Source organism: Melanerpes formicivorus, unplaced genomic scaffold, assembly GCF_026170545.1.
Source record: "Melanerpes formicivorus ecotype bairdi unplaced genomic scaffold, bMelFor1.0.p_v2 SCAF_6, whole genome shotgun sequence".
NCBI lineage: Eukaryota > Metazoa > Chordata > Aves > Piciformes > Picidae > Melanerpes > Melanerpes formicivorus.
The window spans coordinates 25,309,063-25,334,537 of NW_027142358.1; the positions used below are offsets into that span (position 1 = coordinate 25,309,063).

The 25,475-nt window shown below is 39.8% G+C and overlaps 1 protein-coding gene across 1 annotated transcript; it reads right to left on the reverse strand.

Moving 5' to 3' along the window:
* Nucleotides 1-1,319: 1,319 nt before the first annotated feature.
* Nucleotides 1,320-25,324, reverse strand: DNA2 (DNA replication helicase/nuclease 2). The gene is made up of 21 exons (XM_068140151.1): nt 25,055-25,324; nt 23,993-24,172; nt 22,796-22,979; nt 19,801-19,946; nt 18,209-18,334; nt 17,162-17,381; nt 16,508-16,625; nt 16,048-16,213; nt 14,678-14,872; nt 13,485-13,715; nt 12,922-13,038; nt 12,705-12,814; nt 11,646-11,755; nt 10,448-10,672; nt 9,177-9,370; nt 8,991-9,080; nt 8,708-8,900; nt 4,455-4,544; nt 3,604-3,786; nt 3,327-3,475; nt 1,320-2,710 (listed from the first exon to the last, which is right to left on the reverse strand). Exons 1-21 carry the CDS (start codon nt 25,063-25,065, stop codon nt 2,656-2,658), a joined length of 3,093 nt encoding a protein of 1,030 aa, XP_067996252.1. The 5' UTR covers nt 25,066-25,324; the 3' UTR covers nt 1,320-2,655.
* Nucleotides 25,325-25,475: the final 151 nt, after the last annotated feature.

Below are 25,475 nucleotides of genomic sequence, written 5' to 3' on the forward strand. Positions count from 1 at the left end.
CCCGCCGCTGCCTGCGCCCAGCACCTGCGCCCACGCCGAACGGCGCCCCCGGCGGCAGGAGGACCCTCCCCGGGACTCAGCCCTTGGCTGCGGCGTTTCCTACAGTGACAATCTCGCAATCGCGAAGCACACCGAAAGGCTTGCTGCTGCTGCAGTGTGCCTGTATCTCCTGCCCTGAGCAAGGAGGGCAGCGAGCTCCCTGCCCGGGATGGGAACTGTCATGTCACAGAGAGATGAAAGACTTCAGACCAGGCATTTGCTCATCTAAGTCAAGCAGCATAAACACGACACTGACCTACCCCTACCTTTCTCTTGTGACTAAAAACAATTTTTGGAAGGCTGGATAACGTGTACAAACAAATACTATTGGTCTAGAAAAACCTTTCTGTATAGGGAATAAAAATCAGGCTTTTAAAATACAGATATCTCAAGTACGATTTGAGTTTTAGCTTTAAAAACACTGAAATTTCAAACTCACCGGGAAACCAAAACACACTGTAACCCCCAAAGTCTGAGGTGTTTACACCAGCATTTCTGCCACACAGGGTGCAGCAAGCCTAAACTCAGACCTCTAAGCCCTAGAATTTGATCTTAATTATTCTAAATCAAATGCTATTCTCCCCTCTTCCCAGACTACCCTAAACCACACAATATACTTCACCCTGCTCCGTTCCAATGACTACAGACAACAGCACAGAGAAAAATGTCATTATGGTCTGGCAAAGACGGGCAGAACACTGCCCCTGAGGACAAGGATGCTTCTTACACCTGTAATCCCCACCTCTTAAAAAAAAAAAAAAGAACCTCTACTCTTAAGTGGTCTTAAGTCAGACTCTGATTGTGCTAGCCTCACAACACACACTGCTAAGGCAGGGCTGCATCAGTGACTGTTTCTGCATGAGCAGGCTGTCCTGAGGGCAGCTAAATGACTTTTCATTTTACAAAATACCCCTGAGATACACGTACTCATTAGGGTGTATGAGCATTTTAGAGACTCACACCTCAGTTTTCTTTGAGACTACCAGACCAAAGCATTGTTTAATCTGATTTTTTTCCATGAACAAGGTCATATTTTAGAAATAGATATAGAAATACGGGATTGTTTTTGGGCCTTGTCTCATGCAGCTCTCCAGAGGAGTGGCAATATCTTCAAATCAGTTATTTATTAGCTTTCTAATAGCATGTGAATCACATCCTAGAAAAACACAATTTAGTGTAAGAAAAGAGACAAAGTTTAAGGCTTTTGTACACTTCTCTATACATGGATACATTACTCTGAAATCCCTGTAATTGAGTGTTTTACCCTAATGTTGCTGATCTTTAGAAAGAACTAGAGGATATACACTGTCGAAGCAGCAGCATGTATTTTGACCTGAAAAAAAATAGGATATCCTGTCAACTATATGAATCATTTTTGTACTCTTCAAAAGATCCATATTATATAAAGAAAATTATTAACAACAGAAACAAAACCAACATCAAATCTTTATTATTCCAAACATCACAGAAGTTCAGGAGCAGTTTAAAAGAGTTAAAATGCCCACATGTTAACAGCTAGGAGTTAGGCTGTGGCTAAGAGTGCACACAATTTGACATCAATCCAAGAGAACACAAAAAATGTGCTTATGAAGAATTAACAAAATTGGTGTTTCCACCAGCAAGCTTGGAAAGAAGCATCTCCATACAAGAGTATGAGGTAGTACAACAAAACTAAAACACGTCTGTCAAGTAAAGGATGTTTTGGTATTGTGTATTGTACAGCTGTTATTTTTAAAATGATAGAACCTGGGCAAACTTCTTAGTCACCAAGCTGTATCTCTAGTTTTGTTTCTTGGGAATTTTTGGGTTTGATTTTGGTTTTAAGGAAGGACTACAGACCAGATGAACTGAAATCAGAGTTGTACTGTGATCTTCAAATGAGTAGCATTTCACTTCAGATTCATCTGCTAAATAGGTTAATTCATACAAGGGAATTAAGTGACTCAACATTGTATTTCTCCCTGATATTTGCAAAAATCAAGGCATTAGAAAAATCACCCAGGGATCTTCCTGTGATAAATTATTTACATTATGTATGGAAATATAAGAGACTTCAGTGTTTAAAAAGACAGAAGCACACATTAAAGAGGAATGTGAGAATCTGAAGAAGTAAGTTTTTCCTGTTGTGTGTTGGTTGTTTGTTTTTTCCAAACAGTACAACACAGCATCTTATTTAGAAATTCTAATAAATTTAATTGCTGTATGTAAACTACATTAAGTCCTTAAAACTAAACTGAGCCCAGAAAACTATGTCTCAATTGGGGAGCATTAGTTTACTCCCCACTCTTCCTCCACTGTTTCCCCACTTACTTATCCTGATAATCATTTATCGAGATAAAAGTAAACACAGAAGTAGCTACCCAGTATGTGAAGGAACAGGAAGCTTCATGTTTCTGGTTTGTTACAACAGTATTAAAACAACCAGCTTTAAGAAAGAACTGAGTATTTTTATTTTACTGAAGGGAAACCTTTAAAATAATTGCATGTGATTTCTGTATAGGCTTCATTCATATTGAACAGCACACATCAGCACTCATACCCCACTAACCAGTTATTTACATTCAGCAGCATCAAAAGGAAGTACAGAAATGCCTGTAAAACTCTCCATCCTCACAATCACAAAATGTTACACTTGTGGATGCTTTCATGAGCCCCTGTTGGAAGATTGAAGATGTATAAAGTTAAGGAAACATTTTGGCAACATCATGCTTTCACAAAAAACAGAACCTCTTTAAATAGCTATTGGTGTCTGCAAAGAAATCAGCTAACAAGGTCCTTCCTATTCAAACGGAGATGAAAGCAGCTGTAGATTGAACGAACTCAGGACAGTGGCAGAGAGAAGGAAAATAAATTAACAAATCTGAAAGTTACACCACCACCTGTTCTAGCAACAGTATTCATGAGTTGCTCTCTCACCAGATATGTTTAGATGCATGGGAATCCTGAGGAAAACACCCTGACAGCTGCCCAGAATCTGGGATGATACAAAAAATGCAAAAACATTATCAACTAAAAACTCAGGCTTCAAAATTAATTATGACAAAGTTGAATTGCAAATCATCATGGATTTATTTCTGCTTTTGAAGAACGGAAGGTTCTACATAGAACCATTAGCTTGATCAGAAGGGTATTTTTGGCTTACTTAACTGGCACATTTTGTACTGTGTTGCAAATCACTGCATCACAAGAGTAACCTAAATAATTTCAGATCTTCCCATTCTGATCTCAAATCTCAAGAACTTAATCTTACCTTTCTCCTGTCACAGAACAGCACAGAGAAAAAGGATATCATTGCCTCAGACTGCAAGTGGCAGAGCAGTTTCTCCAAAGGAGGATAGCGGCAGAGGGAGGGAACACAGCCCAGCATGACGAGTTTGTGCTTGGCTCTTGTGATAGCAACGTTAAGACGTCGCCAATCCTTCAGGAGGGCACCAAGCTGCAAGATAAATGTAATATGGTTTTCTTTTTCCTACCTAATCTTCAGAACTTATTGTAGATAGATGCATTTTGAAAATAAGGGGTTTAACTACTAAAATTGACTGAAAGTTAGTATTACCAACTTACATTTTCATCATTGCTGTTTCTAACAAAAGATACAATTATGATACTTTTGTCTCTCCCTTGGTATTTGTCTACTGTGTTGACTTCCACTCCGCTCTCCTTCAATTTTGCCATCAAATCAGTGATTGTTTTTAACTGATGTCTGTATGGCGATATAATGCCAATATCTGAAGGCTTACAGCCAGCCTGAAGAAAGAAGAAACAAGAAAAAAGTGGTCATTACGATTGACTTGGGATACTCATTGTTGTCAGAAGACCCTCAAGGATTCACACTAAACTTTCAACAGTTTACTGGTATTAGCTAAAAAACATAGAAAATATTCGTTACTGCAAGCTCCCAAGCTTTGTCCTAACTTAGCACAAGACATGCATGCTTGAAATACTCTGATTTTCTTCCTCAGCTGAACATTCAGAACTCCTACTCTGTACTGCTCCTGATGCCAACTTGATGAAATAAGGAAGAACTGCAAATCCTCTCCCCTCCCTCACAAGAAGATCCTCATCTCTTAAAAGAATATGGCATCCAGCTATTTTTGCATCTCAAATACAACCAGGCAAGGGACAGGGAACTGAATGCAGACTGCAAGCTGCTCACTCATCTGGGGTCAAGTAACAAACATCTTCATGTGAAACCAGTCTAAAAGCTGAGCATATACTAAATCAGCCTCTGCTTTCCAGATCTGAATCCCATTTACCACCTTCTTAATTTTCTGTCATTTACATGTAGCCAATGTTTATTTTAACCCCCAAAGAACAGATACATATGGAGTACATATAGTTACCATTACTATAGCAGTGTAAAAATGATTAATAATAAACCTGTCCCTCCAACAATGTAATAAAATAAAAGATACCTTAATAAATAAGGATGTGAGGAAGAGCACTAGTTTAGCTTCTGTCATGTTACTTACACCACCTTTTTCTGCATGTTCTGGTGCTGGGACCTTCAAAAATACAAACAGAAAATAATCACTCTTGCTGTCTACACTGGCATGCTACATTCTGATGCCTAACTCCTGCCATTTGTGTTTTTATAGCAACAGTTTTAATAAAACTAAATGTTAAATTTTACAGAGTATAAGAACTTATACTGTAACTGCATTTGCAAAACAAGTTGAAATAATCTGACAAAACGAGTTTCTAATACTAGCAAATCACCTTAAGAAGCTGACAAAGTTTCATACAACTTTAGAGTTCACACAATATATTTAACTCCCTTTCCCCACACCATGTATCAATGAGCCCAGAAAGACAGAAAACAAGCCTAGAAAGCAAACTTGGCAGACAGGCAAGGCACCAGAGAACTGGAGGAAAGCCAATGTCACTCCAGTCTTCAAAAAGGGCAAGAAAGAGGTTCCAGGAAACTATTGGCCAGTGAGCCTCTCCTCCATCCCTGGAAAAAACAATGGAGTGGCTCATTTTGGAGGTCATCTCTAAGCACTTGTAAAACAAGATGATGATCAGGTGTAGTCAGCATGGATTTACCAAGGAGAATTTATGCCTGACTAATCTGATAGCATCCTATGATGCCATAACTGAATAGGTAGATGAAGGGAGACCAGTGGATGTAGTCTACTTTGACCTAAATAAGGCTTCTGACACTGTCTTCCATAATATCCTTGTGAGCAAGCTCAGGAAGTGTGGGATAGAATAACAGACCGTGCGATGGATTAGAAATTGGTTACAAAATAGAATCCAAAGAGTGGTGGTCAGTGGTGCCAAGTACAGCTGGAGAGCTGTAACTGGTGGAGTCCCCCAGGGATCAGTGCTGGGTCCGGTCCTCTTCAGCATCTTCATCCCTGACACTGATGAGGGGACAGAGTGTCTGCTCAGCACATTTGGTGACTATACCAAACTGGGAGGCTTGGCTGATACGCCTGAAGGCTGTGCGGCCATTCAGCGAGATCTGGACAGACTGGAGAGCTGGGCAAAGAGAAACCTAATGAGGTTCCACAAGGGTAAGTGCAGAGTCCTGCATCTGGGAAGGAATAATAAACTGCACCAGTAGAGGCTGGGAGGTGATCTGCTAGAGAGCATCCCTGTGGAGAGAAACCTGGGAGTCCTGGTGGATAACAAGTTATCCATGGGTCAGCAATGTGGCCTTGTGGCCAATGGTATCCTGGGGTGCATTAAGAGGAGTGCGTCCAGCAGACCGAGGGAGGTGATCCTCCCCCTCTACTCTGCCCTGGTGAGAACCTCACCTGGAATATTGCATCCAGTATTGGCCTCCCCAGTTCAAGAGGGATAGGGATCTACTCAAGAGAGTCCAGTGGAGGGCTCTGAGGATGATTAAGGGACTGAAGCACGTGCCCTATGAGGAGAGGCTGAGCGACCTGAGGCTTTTTAGTCTGGAGAGGGGATTGGGAGGAGATTTAATAAATGTGTATAACTATCTGAGAGCTGGGTGTCAAGAGGAAGGGAACAGGCTCTTCTCAGTTGCAGATCTCCTGTGAACTTGAGTCATTTCAGCATCACAGCTTTATATTTTTTTCCTCTTAGTTCAGTCCTTGGCTTCTTTAAAGTTTAAGTAGTATCATTAGCAACAGATGTGTCCCTGATGTTGTCCTCCTTGTAAACTAGCAGTAGGCTAACTATCTGGGGTCAAGTAACAAACCACTTTTTTTTTTAAAAGTCTAAAATAGCATACACTAAATCAGCCTGTTTTCCAACTCCGAATCCCATTTACTACCTCATATCATTCATTTACTCTCATTTATTACTTAACCCATTCCACTGTTTGCCTCTTGTTATTAGTGACATATGTTTTCTTAGATGCCACTTTGTTCAGTTTTCCTTCTAATTTTTTTATGACAGCTTTACCACTTAAAATGGGAGGTGATATAGTTTGACTTAAAGAAACTCTCTCACAAGCCTATTACAACAAGTTTTACTTGTGCAAACAACCATCCCAGTATCACCTGAGTGGATGAATTTGTTAATATAACACTGACCATGCAGGAAAAGCAATACAAAGTATTTGTATGAGTATTCCAGGTGGGTTGTGCCTGCTTGCTACGGCAGTATCACCACACAGAGAATCCAAGTAGTATACAAGATGCATCCAAAGCTTGGAAAATCCAGGAATTCAACTGTCTCATTGAGATTAAGTGCAATCTATGTTCAATGCCTACAGCATTAAAGCACTGCAACTGAACAAAAAAAAAAAATCCTCTAACAGAGATGGACAAACCCACAGGTGACACTGCTGCAACTCTATGTAGTGCTCTCCAAGGTAGCACATATATTAGTAGTAGGCTACTGCACCCACAGGTTTAAGATTCCAGCTACACAACCCCTCAAGCTGTATTGTTGCTTAAGCAGTGCACGCCATACTTCAGCCAGAACTATATTTTTTGCAATGCATCCTCCAAGCTTCTTTTACATGACTTAGCATATTTTCAGTATGTTGTGCAGATTAAAGCAGCAAAAGATATTTTCCTTCATATTAAAAGACTCCAATACCTTTTCCAAAACAGCAGTTTCGACATTGCCTGTCTCAAGAGGTACATGACTTAATACTTTCTGTAAAGTAACTTTTTCTCACCCTGCCATTCACGCACTCAACCTAACTGTTGTTATGACCTGTCCAATCAAAACTGAATTAAAATCTACACTGTTACAGCTGTTTGTTATTTTGGTTTAATTTAAAATTCATAGTGCTGAAAACATTATGCCTAAGCAGCCTCCAAACTTGTGTGAGCTCAGGTTTTCTAAAGGCACTGTTTTACCGAACAGTTGCTTTCTATCCATACTTGCATTTATCTGGTCAAAACATACACAACAACTACTCCAGGGGGAAAAAGGATCTAAGATCTAAGTCATGCTTATGATAATACAAACTTCTGATTCTATTTATTATGTTCAGATAGTGCACCAAAAAAAACCCAAAAAACCCCAACCACCCAACAAAACCACCTTTGGACTAGAAATCTTCAGAAGACTAAGTCAAGAATATATGTTTTCAGCATTCAAACCCAAGCTGTCAAGAGGAGTTGCAGACTGACACAGGGTTTGGCAGAAAATGAACAAAGATTTCCAACTACTGGCACAAAAATTTCACATTATTAATTCCAAAAACAGTAGAGGGTTTTTCCTTGTCTTAAGAAGCAAGCATAATAAACACAAGATTCATGATGGCATCATGATATTTTTTACTCTCCCTACTTCCCTATTGTACGTCCTCACAAATATGTTCATAGAGTAACCAAGAAAAGCTGAAGGAACAACAGTATACAGGGGAAACAAAGCTATAAAAATCAAGCACAACAAATAAGTACTGGCTTTGTCTTTGGTGGGGGTTTTGGGGATGGAATTTTTTTCATCACTGTTTTTTTTTTTTTCTAACAATATAGAATATAGAATAAACCAGGTTGGAAGAGACCTTCAAGATCATCGCGTCCAACCCATCAACCAATCCAACCCAACTAAACAACTAACCCATGGTGATAGGACTAGGGGGAATGGAATGAAGCTGGAGGTGGGGAGATTCAGGCTAGATGTGAGGAGGAGGTTCTTCACCATGAGAGTGGTGAAACCCTGGAATGGGTTGTCCAGGGAGGTGGTCAAGGCCCCGTCCCTGGAGGTGTTTAAGACCAGGCTGGATGAGGCTCTGGCCAGCCTGATCTAGTGTGGGGTGTCCTTGCCCATGGCAGGGGGGTTGGAACTACATGATCCTTGTGGTCCCTTCCAACCCTGAATGATACTATGATACTAAATCTCCTCCTGAAAACCTCCAATGATGGTGACTCCACCACCTCCCCAGGCAGCCCATTCCAATGGGAATCCAATGTGGATGGAGACTTAGAGCCACACTTTGTACAAGGGAACAAAGCTTATAGCACATTCACTGTGTTCTGAAGTATTCTGTGAACTGAAATTTTCAGCCGCTCTTAGATGTGCTGTTTCCAGCACTAGTTGCACCACCCCAGTTCATCAGCTATACAAACAACATTTTTGCGTGTTGCATATTTCACATGTAAGTAGAAATCCAGTTTTTAATGGTACATAATTAACCCTACCTAAGCTGTATGAAGTTTGATATGTTGACTACCTTGAGAATTTGTACTCAAAAATACATTTTTGAGAGGAAAACCACAATGAACTTTACCTTCTCTGTGTTCAGAAAGCACACAGGTGTGTCTGGATCGAGTACTTCTTTCAACCAGGTTTTTGAAGCATCTGCAAGCTCCAGTTTCAGGTTTTTTAGGTTGGGCAAGTTAACAGTGGCATTTGACACCTTCTCTGAGCCGCATTCCAGTTTGCCTTCATACACTAACACGTTACTCAGCGACATAATTTTACTAATGATTTAAGAAACAAGAAAAGGCATTAAACCTTGCAGTTTCCATCCCACATTATATTCCTATGTAATAAATAAAAGTTTTACATACCTATTCATTCTGTATTGCACAGTTAATTGGACAACAGCATTTTGGTTTTTTTCCAGCCTTTTAAATAAACTTTCACTCATGCCAAGATCTCTATTGGAAGAGAGAAAAATAATATCAGCCAAAACACTGCAAGAGCCTTCCCAGAATTCACATTACTAACAACTGTCCAGCTGCATTTTATCTTACCTTGCTTCGGCATTCAGCACAAGTGGAGGCAGCTGCTGGTGGTCTCCTACCAGTACAAATCTTTTGGAGCAGAATAGTGGGCCCAGACAGGTGAGCTGGCTTATCTGGGAAGCTTCATCAACTATACAGAAATCAAATTGCTTCCGATGAAAGATGGGGTGATTTACTCCCATGCAAGATGTTGCTACCACTGGCTGAAAATTGATACACACTTTAAGGGTAAGATACATCTGACATCCCTTAGCACAACATTTTCCAGGTTAAAAGAAAAAGAAATTGTCTCAAATGAAACTGAAGTATAAAATTCAAGAAATCAAAGCATTAGTCCTTGAAATCAGATGAGCACACCTTGCAAACATATTGGCCTCACAGATTCTTGCATTGATTACAAGTGACAAAACAAAACCCAGCTTTAGAGCAGAATGTAGTAAACTTCCTGGCTACATGTTTTGAGTGGCCTCAGATTCTATGCATATACATTTCATGGAGCATGCTAAAATGACTGCTGTAGGAAATTATGCATTTTGGGGTGTTTTTTTCAGAATTCCAAAGAGAAGATAAAACAGCAGCAACAACAGAGTCCTTCCCACAACTGTGCTTCCACCGCAATAACTACAATATGATATGTTTAGTGATTTCCTTTATGACTTCTCCCCTGCAATGCCCATCCAAAAAAAAAAGTGAATGGCAGCCTTTGGAAAGTTAACTCCAGTTACCCTGAAGCTTCATTCTTTTAACAAATGTAAAGCTGCCACTGACTCAGTTTGCTCAGCTCCCATTACAATGTGCATCAATAGTCATACAGGTGGCACTAAACCTTCCATCAAAAATCAGAGCTTGGCCACAAAACACCACTTTCTCTTCCCGCATCTGCTGACTGCACAAATGGCACCAACACCACATGTGGGAGGAGAAATAAGACAAACAGCAGGAAGATGTGAATAAAGGTACGGGACATTGCAAAAGTTAATCATCACCCTCCCACACAAGATCTAGGATAAAAACACTTAAGTCTTCAGAATTTATCACTTACAGATACACTGTGCGGATATAAACAATACTTTTCAACTTTCAGACTGCTAATTTCAGTCATTATTGCCTATCACAAAATTATAGCCAGAGATTGAGTATCTTTTTTCATCTCGAATTTCCTGCAGCAGCAAGAAGAGCCCTTGGGATGGGCTCGTTTTCAGCAATATCCAAACCAACCAGAACGCTAGCGTAATTAGCCTTAACAAATTTGCAGGGCTAGCAAACCCCACTTTTCTTACCTGACTGTTATAGACCTCTTCCAAGTCTGTTACACATTTAATTGATTTGGACCTGCAAATTTCTTCCTCTGTATATTTCTGTATGTCGGGATGAACCTTCTGAGCTCGCCCCAAGCGCAAGAAACCAACTTTGAATTTGGCTAGCTTTAGCAGGATATTGTCCACAGCTGTGTGCGTAAAACTAGTCAGAAGAACACTGAAGCCGCAAGCAGAAAGAATTCTCACCTAATGAGTAGCAAAGGGAAAGAAAAGTAATTGTTAGTTCATATTCAAGAATCAGCAATCCTACATTTGATTGGGTAGACAAGAAGTTTTGGAGGAAGCCAATAATAAGTATGACTTCATGTCTACCAGTCTTTCTAGCAGATCTGCCAATTAGCTATTGTCAAAGCAATATGGGCTGTAGACTTGATGGCTTTCATAAACAACAAACTTACCACGCACACAAGCTGCATGAGCTAGAGACACTTATGCACACTCAAACCGCGCTAGGAAGAAGGAACTGCACCCTAAAGATCCCCACTGTAAGAACAAGCCTTGCAGCTCACTCCCATAAAGTGCTCTCCATGACAATTTAGTTACACCATATTCAGTAGAACACACTGGTCTGATAATAGCAGCAGCTACTGGCACTCCAGCCTCCTTTTTTCTCCATGAGCAGATAACAACTGGAGGCAAGATTATACTGCTATTTCAAGAAAAACTCATCTTGGCCCACAGCATGAATCCAGTATGCTCCCTACAGCTCCCTTCCTGGGGAGAGGACCTTCAGCTACAGAAGATAACTAGCAGGCTGTGCATAGCTTCAGCACCATGCATTTACACAATTTACAATGGACAAGTTATTGACTTCCCCAAGGAGTCCCTTTGTTTGAGCTGTGACTTAGGACTTCAGGATGTGCTGACACTTGGGGGCAATTTTATCACTGAAGTATCACAGAAGTAATTAAATACTACATTTCAATCTTCTCCCTCTCACATATATTCCTACCCAAGCGAAAGAAAATCCTACTCCCCAAAAATACATTTTTAGTTCCACCAAATATAAAGCTCTTAAGTACAAAGACATGCATTTTCTTCTTTGAATTTGTGCAGCTAACAGTAGATCAAGTCATGACAATTGATGTTGGACAGCTTGTTTAACGCTATCCTCTAAACCTCACCAAAACCATTTAAACATCACAGTTCATGAACTTACTAGAGCACATATTGTAGTTGTTTTTCCTGTTCCAGGCATACCCACAATAAGTGTGTAGTCTCTTGAAAGCAGCACTTGCTTCATGGCTTGTTTCTGAGGCTTATTTAGACCTTTAAGAAGAAAGCTCAAAATTAAATACCTACACTTCATAATCATTGTAATAATTGCTAGTTAAGAAAACAAAATTACACCTTCCTCCTCCACCAAAGTCCTTAAGGAATTGAACAAAGTCCATAGGTTCTAATCAAGTACTGATATTAAACATAACACACAAGACACAGTACAGGGTCTGCACTACAGTCCTAGAAATAAATCCCTGAAGACATTTTTATTCTTAAACCTTTTGTGACTTTTTTTTCCTAATATCCTAAATGATCACCTCCACATTATATAATTGAAAACATATGTCTCTCAGTGAAGAGAAATGAGTTGTACATGCCTCATCTTGTTTTCTTGTATACCAGAGCTGTTGCTGCTCGGGCAGATGTCAATAAGCAACAGGTTCCAGCTATTTGGACTAGGCAAAGCTCAAACAAAAAAAGTCCTCAGACTGCATTTTTATGAAAAGTTCTATTTGCTCTAAGAGAGTTTAGTTAAATTTTCATTTTCACATACAACTATTAGAGAACAATGAATTGTCAAATACAAGACTGCCACATGCCTAAACAAAATTGCTTTTTAAAAAGGGTAAAGAAAAAAAAGCATCACACACTAAAGAGCAGCCAAGCCATCAAGGGCAATCAGTGCTTACACCAAAGCTCATCTCTTACTCCCTCAAGGTTTGCACTGTTCAGTTCCTGCAGCGTGCAGTTTCAACAGAAGTAAGTATTTTTTAAAAATGAAAAAAGTAAAACAAATATCTGGTCAGGTCTTCCAACTAGTTTAAAACTAATATAGTCACAGGAAGACATACAAGGCAGGAACCTAATTTTAATTTTTAAGCAGAAAAACTTACCACTGGACCCCCAAAGCAGGGAAAAAAACCCTTGTATTTCATGTGCTAAGTACTTTGGATATAGACATGCTATCAGGCAGATGATTTGGGGAAAGACTTTGTACCTTTTAAAATATTTGCAACAGTTTCCTTTGCTTCTGGAGGAAGAACAGAGCTTAAATGTTGGATAAAACGTGGTTTGTCAAAATCAATTATCAAGTTGCGGAGCCTTTCACTGTGGATTGAAAAAGAAAAATCAAATCAAAAACCCAAGAAGAGCTACCAGCTGAGAAACTTGATCAGAAAATACTGAATTTGTGACATTTGTTAGGTTTTCCATACCTGACTGGGGAATCTTTCATCAGTTTAGAAAGGTTTTCAAAAGGGACTCCGATGCCAAAATCTCCTTCTTCATGATCCAACCTAAATACGGTGCTCTTGGGGAGCTTTGACAGGTTCCTGGAGAGTAACAGTAACAACATGGACAAAATCATTCTGTTTACAAGCAGTATGATGATTAAAGACATTAATAAGTGTTAAGTGATATCTTCCAGAGGTCCCAGAGTGAAGCAACAGCTATTACTTGATGCAAGTAAAACAACTGAAAAAATAAAATAGTCTGAATACTGAGAGTGACGATTACAAAGTAATCACTGTGCCCATGCATCTCTTATCTTAGGGAGACGCAAGTCGCTGGTGCTCACAAGCCTGCTTTTATCCAGACAACTTAGTTCAAAAGACAGTTACATACAGTGACCAAGTATTGATATTTTTAATGGCTGAAAGATACTTCCCCAAGCCCAGAAAGAAGAGACAGAACATGTCAGCACTCTTTGGACACCTAGAAGTACTATAGACCAGATCATAGTGTCTTCAGACAAATATTTTTCTTTTTGGTCTATTACCTGCCCAATAAACAGGAGACTTCTGTCACACTGACTCCTGTAACATAGCCAGTAGCCAAACCAAGTAAACCATTTTCCTCTCCACTCACAACCACTCGATCACCAACCAATAGGTTTGTTCCAGGTACAGCACCATTTCTACGTTGGAAAAAATGTAGATATTGTCCCTCGGAAATTTCCTGCACTTCATGAACTCTGATCATGTTTCCAACACAATCTCCAGCCTTCTCTCTGAAGATGTTAAAAAAATAAATATGTTTTAATATTAATATCCTCTCAGTAAGCAAAATATTTAAAACACGCTGGAGTGAAAAGAATTACAACACCCAATACACACACACCCCCATAACAAACCACCAAAATGGAAATACAAAGGACAAAACAACAAATATCCCCAAATCAACAAAAACAGCCACAAACCACACACAAGGAGAATGAGGATGATTGAATAGTCACTTTACAAAAGCCACTTTGACCAGAAAAGGACTGTAAAAGTAGGTCAAAGCATTGTACTTGTTCCAAAAACAGACTAATATGTAGGCTAAAGTCATCTATAATTCTCTGTTAAAAAGCAAATACTGAAACATACAGATCCACTTCACTAAGCTGTTGCTTGTTTCACTTAAAGTAACTCTGCAACATTTCACTTCTACAGCCTACAAATTGCCACTTTAGTCCAGCTGCTGTGTGAAATGTCTAACAACATGCTACTTCAGCCAACAGTAGCCCTTAGTCTGCTCATATCCGCATTCTTAGCTACATCTAGAAATGTGGTCCAAAAACCACATCACTGTCAAGCAAATCCTCAGGAAAGCAGCAGAGTGAGCTCAGCTCACAATCAGTACCCAGCCTCAGCTCCCACAAACATGAGTGAAACAGAATTATGCCACTTTTGCTCCTGAAGACTGAGACTCCGCTTTGCTCCTTCCCCTGTGTGACTTAACAAAAAACCCTCAGCATCCTACTGCAAACACAAAACTAACGAATCTATTAGGCTAACATCTTCATCAGGTCACATCTCACACACACAAAAAAGAAACAAACCTGCCTATGCATATAGCATATACAGCTATTTCTACAAGCAGCAGAAAATATCTAGTTTTCCTTGTAGTGAAAACACAAGTTTCATTTGTGCCTCATTTTCAGTTACTGAAGGGAGCATTACTTATACCAGGGTAGAAAGCATGTCTTACCTTTCCACAGAAGGCAGCATCCATATATTTTTATATCCCTTTTTACCCTCTTCACTTTGCAGCTCCAACGTTAACATTAGACACCACAGGCTGAAATACTCTAAGTGGGAGGGTTTCAGGTGCTGGGTTTCTCTTTCAATAATAGGTGCCATACCAGGAGGCAAAGACACACTATCCATCCTTTGTTCTACAGCTCTAGAAGCAGAGCCAAACATAGGAAAGATTTACCTTGTCTCTTTTCTCTTGCAAGTCAGTATATACATAATGCAAATCTAAACATATACTGTAACATACCAGACAGATTATCATCACAAAGTTGAATCTATATCCTTTTTTCATAAGGACCATCTCATATTAGTAAGTTCACATCTCTATGATTTTGAATTAAGGACAATAAGCCAAATCAAAGGAATTTCTAAGGCTGTGCTGTATATGTTTAGATGACTGATCTTTTATTCCTCTTTTTGTAATGCAGGAATTATATATTGAGATTTAGCTAAGAAAACAACTTTAGCTACTAGAGAAGCAGATTTCAGATCAATTTAACTCAAAGCCAATTATCAAGATGTTATACTTAATCACATGGCCCATGGCAGGGGGGTTGGAACTAGATGATCCTTGTGGTCCCTTCCAACCCTGAATGATACTATGATACATACACAAAATGCAACGAAAGAAAAGACTTAGTTCAGAAGTTAATAGCTACCCAGTTAGCAATAATCCTGACGATGCAGCAAGTGAATATTGGAAGTAATTTTTCACAAAAGCTGGTTTACATAAACATAACATGTGCCCATAAAGCTACTGCCCCAATATACACTTTTACCACTATAATTTTTAAAACAATTGGGCATTACATTCACACAAGATCACCCCAAAGCTCTCCTTTGATCTCTTCAGTACACAATTCTGATTGTTTGGGGGTTTTTTGTGCAGCAATAGACTAAAACTTGTAAGTTTTTAAAATAATTCACTAACTTTGGGATGCAGCAACACCTCAGCAGAGTAATATCAGTGTACCATTACTTGTATGATACTCTACAGGGAAACAGTATGAAAGTAGAAGTGTTCTCCAGCCATAATGCAACCTCAAAAGGCTGCCATTTTCTGTGAGTTGCAAGAAGATCACTTTGAAAAATTGTAATTATGGTTAACTTAGACATAACAGAAATCTGATATCAGCAGCAAGTATTTTGTTGAGATTTGTCTCAGAGCTTGTCTTGCAGAAAGTGTGCCTGAGCAAACACATTAGGTCTGTGACTCACAAGAATGCAAGAGCTCTTGAACAGAAATAAATAAAAATGAAATCACAGTACCAAAAGCTACGATTATTCAAGGTTATTTAAAAAACACAAATCAAACTTATTTACCTGCTGTAAAGAAAGCAATTGTGCATTTGGGAACAAAATTTACAGGCTCGATTGTCATCAACTACAGGGGGCAAAGCAGCAGGCTGCGAATGCTGTCTTCCCACAGCAGCTTTGTATGTGCTGTGCATTAAGTAGAAGGCCACATGGTTTCTTAGCTTTATTAATTCTGTCAAGAAAAAAAAATTAAGATGACATTGTGGGCTTCATTTGTAATAACTTCTAACTCAAAAGTAATTACCCATCAATTCTGTAGTCAGTCAAGAAGTGAGAATTCATATAGCAAAGTCTGAGTGGAGTATTATTAAAAACTAAGTTTATAACATAAGCTTAATGAAATTAGTAATATTATAACATGATACATGTCTGAATACAAGTATGTCCATGTAAGCAAACCTTGTGCTATTGCTAAAATTTCAATTTAATGATAATTATGGTTTCTGGCAAAGGGAATCAACTTTACCTCTCCGGTCCATGCGAGCTCCAGAAACAGGGTACATAGTACCAGTTTTAAGATAAAGAAGAAATCCAGCTTCAGGATCTACTCTCCGTTCTAAATTCAACAATGTATACAGAATAACCTGCAAACATTATGGATAAGCTTATTACAATGCATTCAAACCAAAATACACCAGAACCTGTATTTAGTTTTTCCACCATTATCTGGTTAAGCAGCCATTACTATCACAAGTATTCTAGAGGCCATGAATAGCAAGCACCTAACCAAGGACTTCCATTAAAAGGACCTTCCTTAACAAAAGCTTACAGCATAACTACTTGTTCTAGATCAGGCCATCTCTCTGGACAGATGTCCAACAGTAATTCCTGAAGCAGTCTGCCTCATCCTAATACTTCAGTGTACTAAGAGGAGACTAAAGAACACATATTCCAACAGAACAACTGTAAACATGTTTGAAAGTGGTAGATGCATATATTTCTCACTCCTCAGTTCATTTGCATTTTATATTAGTAGCTATGGGCATGCCAATATCAGCGATCCATAAATCTAGACCATACCACATACAAAGGGTTTCACATTCATCAGACAAAATAGCTCATCTAGAATATTAAATATCAATAACCACTGATTGTGAAAATTGACATTTGGGCTTCATACCTGACTTCTATGCTCTATGGAGTTAGATTCCTTGCCAGACTTGAGCTCTAAGGGCATTATCCTAGACTCTACTCCAGACTGGCGGTGGATTTTCACCCTGGCTGTAACATCAATCTTCCCCTTCAACCCAAACCTGGGAGACCAGATATTCTCTTCAACATCCAAGATATCTACAAACTCTATCTTGGAAGAGAAATCATCTCTTTTTCCATCACTTGGCCTAGGAAGAAAATTAAGTCAGAAGTTAACAATTTTCCTTCACTCTTAATAGTTAAATATTAAAATTTGTTGGGTGTATTTTCTTCTGCACTATAGGTGCTCTTTAGGCACTAACTAAAGTACATCTTGCCATTAACAGAGGAAGCATCATATCAGAAAGTTACTTCAATTGTCTATTGGCATGTAGTTTTGCTATTCACCTACACTTCAAAGTTAAGAAAAACAAACTTAAACTGTTTTTAATAGTTTTTGGTCTTCTGACTAACCACACTCTAAACCAATTTGTTTCTTAAAAAAGTTTACTGATCTACTCTGGAAAGTAACATACAGATTTTACTCAGACCTGCCATTTCATTGGCACTTTAATACCCTATAGCTATCACAACTAACAGCTGTATAGCAAAAGAATAAAATCCCCATTTCACTGATAAAATTCTTATGTTAGTGAAGAATTACATTTGATTACTACAGCTTCACGTTCTGATCTGCAATCTTGCACATATTTACAGTATCTTCTAGTCTAGCCAGTAGACCAAGTATGCTTGCTTTTCTAATTACCAAAATTTCTACTTTGCATCACACTGTTTACAGGGATTTTAATACCAATAAGTTATTTATGTCACTTCACCATCAGACTTAATGTCTTCCCCACTACTCACAACAGCAGCTAAACATGAAGTGTTATGATAAGCTATTTTGGCAGCAAGGCCATTAATTAGCTCCATACAACTGAGAAGGTTTACATTACAAATGTTGTTCTAAAAATGAGAAGTAAAAAGAACAAGATCTGACACAAAACAGTTTTAGCTTAGAATTCTGGCTTCTTACAGTTTTAGTTGCGTTTTGTTTTGGTTAGCTGGATTGTGCATGAAGTCTTCTACCCATTTGAAAAACGACGGCAAATATTCTTGCACCTCCTGCATTATTTCTGATTGCTTCAGATTTAAATGATACCTAAAAAATAAAGCCATGCACATGGAGACAGAACAATTACATCTGCTGCTGGCACTAGCAACATTTTGCCTCAAGTAGCAACATGACTAAGAGAAATAACTATCATTTTTTTAAATAAATATCTATAAATTGTTTATAATGAGACTCACTAAGGTTTGACTCGAGTAATCCTTGAAACTATAACTGAACATCTATTACAAGAGACAAAAATTACACTAGGTTAATTTCTGATTAACCTAACTTTTGAAATGACAGATGAAGCACAATGAAAGCATCAGCACAGTAGATGTGATGAAACAAAACTAATAGCTCAGTTGCAAGAAAGGAACGCTGGACTACTGCATTTAAAATAATTTGTTCCTATGCTTTATGCAAACTTGAAATTCAATATCTTAAAAGACCCTTTGCTTTTAGCTCAAAACACTGATCCACCACTTCTTCATGTACATTTTGAGAGGTTTCAGACTATTTTAATGGACAGGAATTATGATCCTCTGCAGCTGCTACAGTTACAAATATCTAAGAAAGCAGAAGAGTCCTTAAACAGAACCTGATCATGACGCATTAGATAATTTGGTGCTGGCATTCACTAGAAATAACAGAAATAGAAGTGGGTTTTGGCCCAAAAAGGTTCACACAAGTTCAAATGACCACAGCCAGTAGACTTGTGTAACTTACTTTTCAAACCCAACAAATAGTAGCCTACATACACAAACCAACAGTTGCAGAGATGCTCAGGGTGACACAAAAAAGCCTCAGAGTAGCCTTAGTAGTTACAACTCAATATCTAAGAGAACTAGAGTAATTAATCTTACTACAATGTTCCCACTCCTCTGGGACTGCCATTTCCCAACATGTATTTTATAATACCCTAAAGACACAGTAATCTTTTACATGATTGAATTAGATTTAATCAGGTCTAGGGTAAAATATTACAACTGTCAGCCATTCATCTTGGCATTTTCTGATAGAAATAGGAAGATTATTGACTAGCATTTCTATCTACTTTGCAGAGAAAACGAGTTAAAGGTCCTCTGACAGTTGAGCCATTAAGTAACCATATTTAAGTATATGAAAATATCAGACACCTCCTTGCTCAGTCAGTTAGAAGTTTCTTGTTCATCTCCTGAAGATCAAAATTAATTACTGTTGCAACATTTAACTCAGCTTTGGCAAGTGCCTGAAAATCTAATGTTACAGCCACAAACATTCCAATCTGCCACCAAACCTCCATATATAGTTACTCCAGAAACATAGTTCAGATATATAGAAGTAGCTCAGCAGGGAAGGTAATTAAATTTCATTATAAATTAATTTCCTATCTTAGTAAAAGATATCCAAGTTTCATTAAGCAAGGTCATTTGGCAGAAATCTCCCCTATTGCTACAAATTTTTCCAAGTACAATTTTATCTGCTAGTTCAAGTGTTCCTATCAAGTCTCCCAAGAACAATAGACACATACTTACATTTCTTTGAGATACTTCTTTCCATACACTACTTTATTTGCTAATACTTCAACTTTTTCTTGTGCCAAGTTATTAGTTAGTGATTGCTGGAAAATGTCATGAAGAATTGTACCAATGAGTGTTTGGCGTGAACCAAACTCCGAGCCCTGCAACAGATATTAGAGAACACATAATACATATATATTTATGCCTACTTCATGCCAACTTTTCTGTGAAGTTATGTTTTTTTATTTCCTGCATATGATGGACCGTTAGAGCCTTCACCTCACTAATGTCTATTCAAACCTGGCTGTGAAAACAGTCAGATGTAAAAGGGTCTCTCTGACACCTTTATCTCAGTTTTAATGTTATGATACAATCCCTGTGCGGTTGACAGGCACAAAAAAGGTACAGACTAAATCCATTTTGATCAAGTTTTGCCTATGGGCAGTATTAATAGCAGTATTGCCTAATGCAAATGTTATCGTTACTTTTTTCTTTTTTTTTTCCCCCTGTATGAAGCAGTTACCAATTCATGCAAAATTATTCCAAGTGCCAATGGAAAAGGAATTGGCTGGCTGGTCGCATCCAGAGGGTGATGCTCAGTGGCTTGAATTCCAGATGGAGAGCAGTGACAAGTGGTGTCCCCTCAGGGGTCTGTACTGAGACCTGTAGTGTTTAATATTTTTATCAATGACAGACAGTGGGATTGAGTGCACCATCAGCAAGTTTATAGATGACACTAAGCTTAGTAGTGTTGTCAATACACCAAAGGGACAGGATGTCATCCAGAGGGACCTGGACAAGCTGGAGAGGTGGGCCCAGGTGAACCTCATGAAGTTCAACAAGAGCAACTGCAAGGTTCTGCACCTGGGCTGGAACAATCCTCACTATCAATACAGACTAGGGAAAGAGGTGACAGAAAGCAGCCCTGGGGAAAAGGATTTCAGGGTGCTGATGGGTGAGAAGCTGGACATGAGCAGACAGTGCACATGCAGCCCAGAAGGCAAATCCCATCCTGAGTTGCATTAAAAGATGCATTGCCAGCAGATCCAGAGAAGTCATTCTAGCACTTTACTCTGCACTGGTGAGACCTCACCTGAGGTACTGTGCACAGGTCTGAAGCCCTCAATATAGAAGGACATGAACCTGATGGAGGGGTCCAGAGGAGGGCCACAAAAATGATCTGGAGGTTGGAGCACCTCTGCTACGAGGACAGGCTAGGGGAATTGGGGTTGTTCAGCCTGGAGAAGGCTCCAGGGAGACCTAGTAGCAGCCTTCTAGTATCTGAAGGGGGCCTATAGGAAGGATGGAGAAAGACTGTTTGCAAGAGTCTGCAGTGACAGAATGAGGTGCAATGGCTTCAAACCAGAGAAGGGCAGGTTTAAACTGGGTATCAGGAAGAAGTGGTGGAACACTGGAAGAGGTTGCCCAGGGAGATGGTTGAGGCCCCTTCCCTGGAGATATCCAAGGTGAGGCTTCACAAGGCCCCAGAGAACCTGGTCTAGTTGAGGATGTCCCTGCTGACTGTGGGGAGGTCAGACTAGATGACCTTTGGAGGTCCCCAGAAACCCATCCTGCCATCATCACCAGGACTGGGCCCTGTAGACTTATAAGAACTGTCAGTGGAAGTTAGTTAAGACTTGAGCTAGCTACATGAGCTAGTACTACCAAACAACAGGAAACCTAACCACTGTGGTTTAAGTACTTATTGGTACATTTTACAGGCCTGGTACCTGTGTTAGAAGCCTCTGCATAGTCCCTTCCAAACAATTTGTTTATTCTCATTACTCCTCTAATGAAGGGCTCACTCTACTTCATGGTCTTAATGTCCTGTATTAACTTTCTTGCTTCAATCACAGACCTATTTACAACTCCCTTGCCCATTTGGATTTATATTCCTATCACATCCACAAGTTTTCATCAGCTGTAGATGGAAGCTGTTGTTTCTCTACTATCCACTTACCAGCAAGGACACTACCACAAGAAACTTTTCCTCTTCTCTAGCTCCAGCAGTTGGATTCAGATTCTAGAGTTAGCCTACACCAATTCTGAACTGAATTGGCCAATGTTTTCAGGGGCTTTTAGCTTGGCCAAGTGCAGTTATGTTTTCATAAGGTGAAAAACAGGCCCATCCCTCACAAAGTATTCATATCCACAAAAATGTGGCAAGAGATTATCAAACAAAGTTGCCAGAATTTAAAGTGGAATGACCATTTCTTTGCCCAATTACCTGTATTAAGTATACAGGATTATCTCAGATGCAATTCTCAAAAAACACATGCAGGAGCATCTGAGGAAACTCGAGTTGTTTAGCCTAGAAAAAACAAGACTGAGAAGAGACCTTCTAGCTCTCTACAACTCCCTGAAAGGAGGTTGGAGCAAGGTGAGAGTCCATCTCTTCTCCCAAGTAACAAGTGATAAGACAAGAAGAAATGACCTCAAGCTGCACCAGGGAAGGCTTAGGATGGACACAAAGAACAACTCCTTCACCAAAAGGGTTATCAAGCCCTGGAACAGGCTGCCCAGGGAAGTGGTGAGTTACCAACCCTGGAGGGATCTAAAAGACATGGAGATGTAGTGTTGAGGGGCATGGTTTGGTGGGGGACTTGGCAGAGCTGGGTTAATTATTTGACCTGATAATTCTAAAGGTTTCTTGCAACCAAAACAATTTCATGTTTCTAAGTCAAACCAGAGTGTTTTCATTCTAAGTTATTCTATAGAATAGAATAAACCAGGTTGGAAGAGACCTTCAAGATCATCATGTCCAACCTATCATCCAACACCACCTAATCAACTAAACCATGCAACCAAGCACCCCATCAAGTCTCCTGAGCACCTCCAGTGATGGTGACTCCACCACCTCCTTGGGCAGCTCATTCCAATGGGCAATCACTCTTTATGCTGCAAACATTATGAATAGCTAACAGTAACATTTTTTATATTGAGCTAACCCACCACTCTCAATGGAACAGTAACCCATTAATACACTCAATGCTCTGGAATTAACACTTACCTTAAACTTTTCACTCAGCACTGCTCTTCTCACACATCGAATACTATTTGATATTGTAGTGCCAGAAAGCAGCAAATCTGGGTAAAGAACCAAGTAGCCAGACTGTTCATTTATGACCCAGGTACGAGAGCTACACTCCCCTTCTAAATGAATGATGTCTCCTGGAACAACTGGAACAGACTCCCTGCAATGCAACACATTTGAACAACCATTCGCAGGCCAGGAACACCATATATTAATCTATCATTTATAATGCATCAGATACGACATACTTGGAAACAGAAGGTAATTGTTATTCTTTTTAAAGGAATTAACCCAAAAAAAATCTGAATGTGAGAAAAGGAATTTTTCCTGAGAAAGCATTGATAATTTTGAGTACTGGATCATGCATCAGGACAGCCTGAATGTAGGAAAATCCTCCTGGCTTCAAGTCATTCTAGAGCTGCGAATTCAGCCATTTCAGCATCATTATGTTTTATATTGGCATACTGCTTTTTCATTACATGAGATTTAACCTTTTACTTCGCAATTCTTGTTGTTTCAGAAGCTCAGCAAAATACTTTAACTGATTTAGAAATTTCAAAGTTTAAGATCTTTTATATACTTTCCTTTAAGAATTGGGAGCCTTACACTTTTCTCCTATCTTTCAGGCTTCAACAGAAAATGAAGCAGTTCCAAACAGTATGTGCACAGCCAGGTGTTTCAAAAGACTAAGCTAGTCTTTTCTTCTGTAATAAGCCATGCAATGAACAAACACCTAAAATTACAACCCTACCCTTACTTGAAAATCTTTTGCAGTAGAGCTCAAACTGAAGTGACTTTAATAGACTGTATAAAACCTCACATTTTATGGACATAGCTTTGTACATTATGAGGGCACATAATTTAGAAGAACACTCTTAACTGTTGCAAGGCAATACTTAAAATGGCCTGCTTGGAGTTTATTGAAGTTTGTTAGCACAAACTAAAACTTTAAGGTAGCAGTATCTACTCAACACAAGTTATAACACATCAATTCTTCCAAGGTAAACAGTCATTACACTAATATACTCATATTACATTAAATAAAGGTTGCTTCAGGACATGTTATCATTTTTGATACAGTAAATCTCATGTCAAAGGTAACACCAAGAAAATTGAATTAATAATCCAATATTTCATCCCCTTTTGAGACATCTACATTTCTGCATCGATTACCAGCCATTCTGAAGAATGCACAGTTCTGTGTCTTCCAGGGACTGAGATGCTGTAATTGTCAAGTGTTTCTCAGGGTCACTTCCATTTCTCTGCATCACATTGACTTCCAACACACGGTATCTGTTGTTCAACCCATTCCTAAGTATTGTGTCAGAGGAGTCAGTCCCTTTCTTCTGAAAACTGAAGTAACAATTCGTTAGTGCAAAGACATGTCATTATCTGAAGAGAACAGCCAACCCATATATACAAGAAAGGGGAAAGATTCAAGTGTAAATCCAACTTGACCCCTCTTCAATTTATATATACCTGTAGAGTTGTTTTTCAGTTCTACCCAGGTAGACTGTAGGAAGTCTTATCTTTGGTAATGCCTTTTTAGATAACAGAGATAAAAACCAAGTATTTTGGCATTTAAGACATAAAAGGAGGTACAGGTATTAGGAATTTGTTATATTTGCAGCGAGTACTTCCTTTTGGTGTCCAAATACTTGTACTCATCTAGGAGTTAATTAGAACTGCACTGCAACAAAGTGCTTGTGAGAAATCTCTCCGAACACCGTAAGGCACATAAGAATTCCCACGATCACCCAAGTGCATCAAACACAGAGAGCTTTTTCTTCCCTTAACCTCAAGATAATCATAGAACTGATATTCAGGGTCTCATTTTCTTCTGGACAACGGCCCAAAATTTCGGATAGAACAGCCAAGCCAACCACTCTCTTGACTCCGAGCACCATCTGCTAGAGCCCCGGGCAAGATCAGCGGCTCACACGAGCTGCCTGCACCCTGCCCTAGCCAACCGCTCACCGCAAACACCAGTTACTCGCCAAGCACCTCTCACCATCCGAACCAGGCAATCTCGAGCGCTCCCTAACTTTCCCCCATTCCCGACAAAGGCCTGTGCAGCCCCGTCTCCGCTCCGATAACCCTGAGACCAACTTTGCGCCTTCCTGCGTCCTGAACCGGAGGGGCCGAGAAAGACCAATAAAGAAGGCAGCATTACATTTCAAACCCCGCGCACTCACGGCCGTCTCCACCCGTTTGTCCCTCTCATTCTGCCGCTACCTCTCAGCCATGAGCAGCTCCTTCTCTGCCGCGCGCGGCTCGCAACGGCTCGCAACGGCTCAGTTCCACAGCCCAACCCCAACGTATACTAAGAATTAAATACGAACCCCTTCAGACCCGCGCTGCATAAGATACCATAACGCAGGCGCACTACAGGCTCATCCCTCCCAGCTCGGCCACTGGCGGACTGAAAGCAGGCACAGCCAATGTGAAGGGGGAAGAGGGGCCCTCCACCACAGAGGGGCAGGGCGCGCGTTTCCCGCGCGGGCAAAGGACTTTAAGGCGCGAAGTGGCTCGCGGCTCTTTCTCTGGTGCCGTGAGGAAGCCTGAGGGGCATCCTGCTGTGGGCTAGCGCTCAGTCCTGCTCGTCGCTTTATTTCCCTTGTGGCCCGTCTTCTGATACCAGTGCAGCTGGGTGAGG

Bases quoted from the DNA above. Each gene is read 5' to 3' on its own strand.
- DNA2 (XM_068140151.1), bottom strand. The intron at 8,901-8,990 runs GTATGTAAAACT...TTAAATCATTAG, and splicing joins GTGCAATACAGAATGAATAG to TAAAATTATGTCGCTGAGTA. The intron at 3,476-3,603 runs GTAAGTTGGTAA...TTTATCTTGCAG, and splicing joins GAAACAGCAATGATGAAAAT to CTTGGTGCCCTCCTGAAGGA.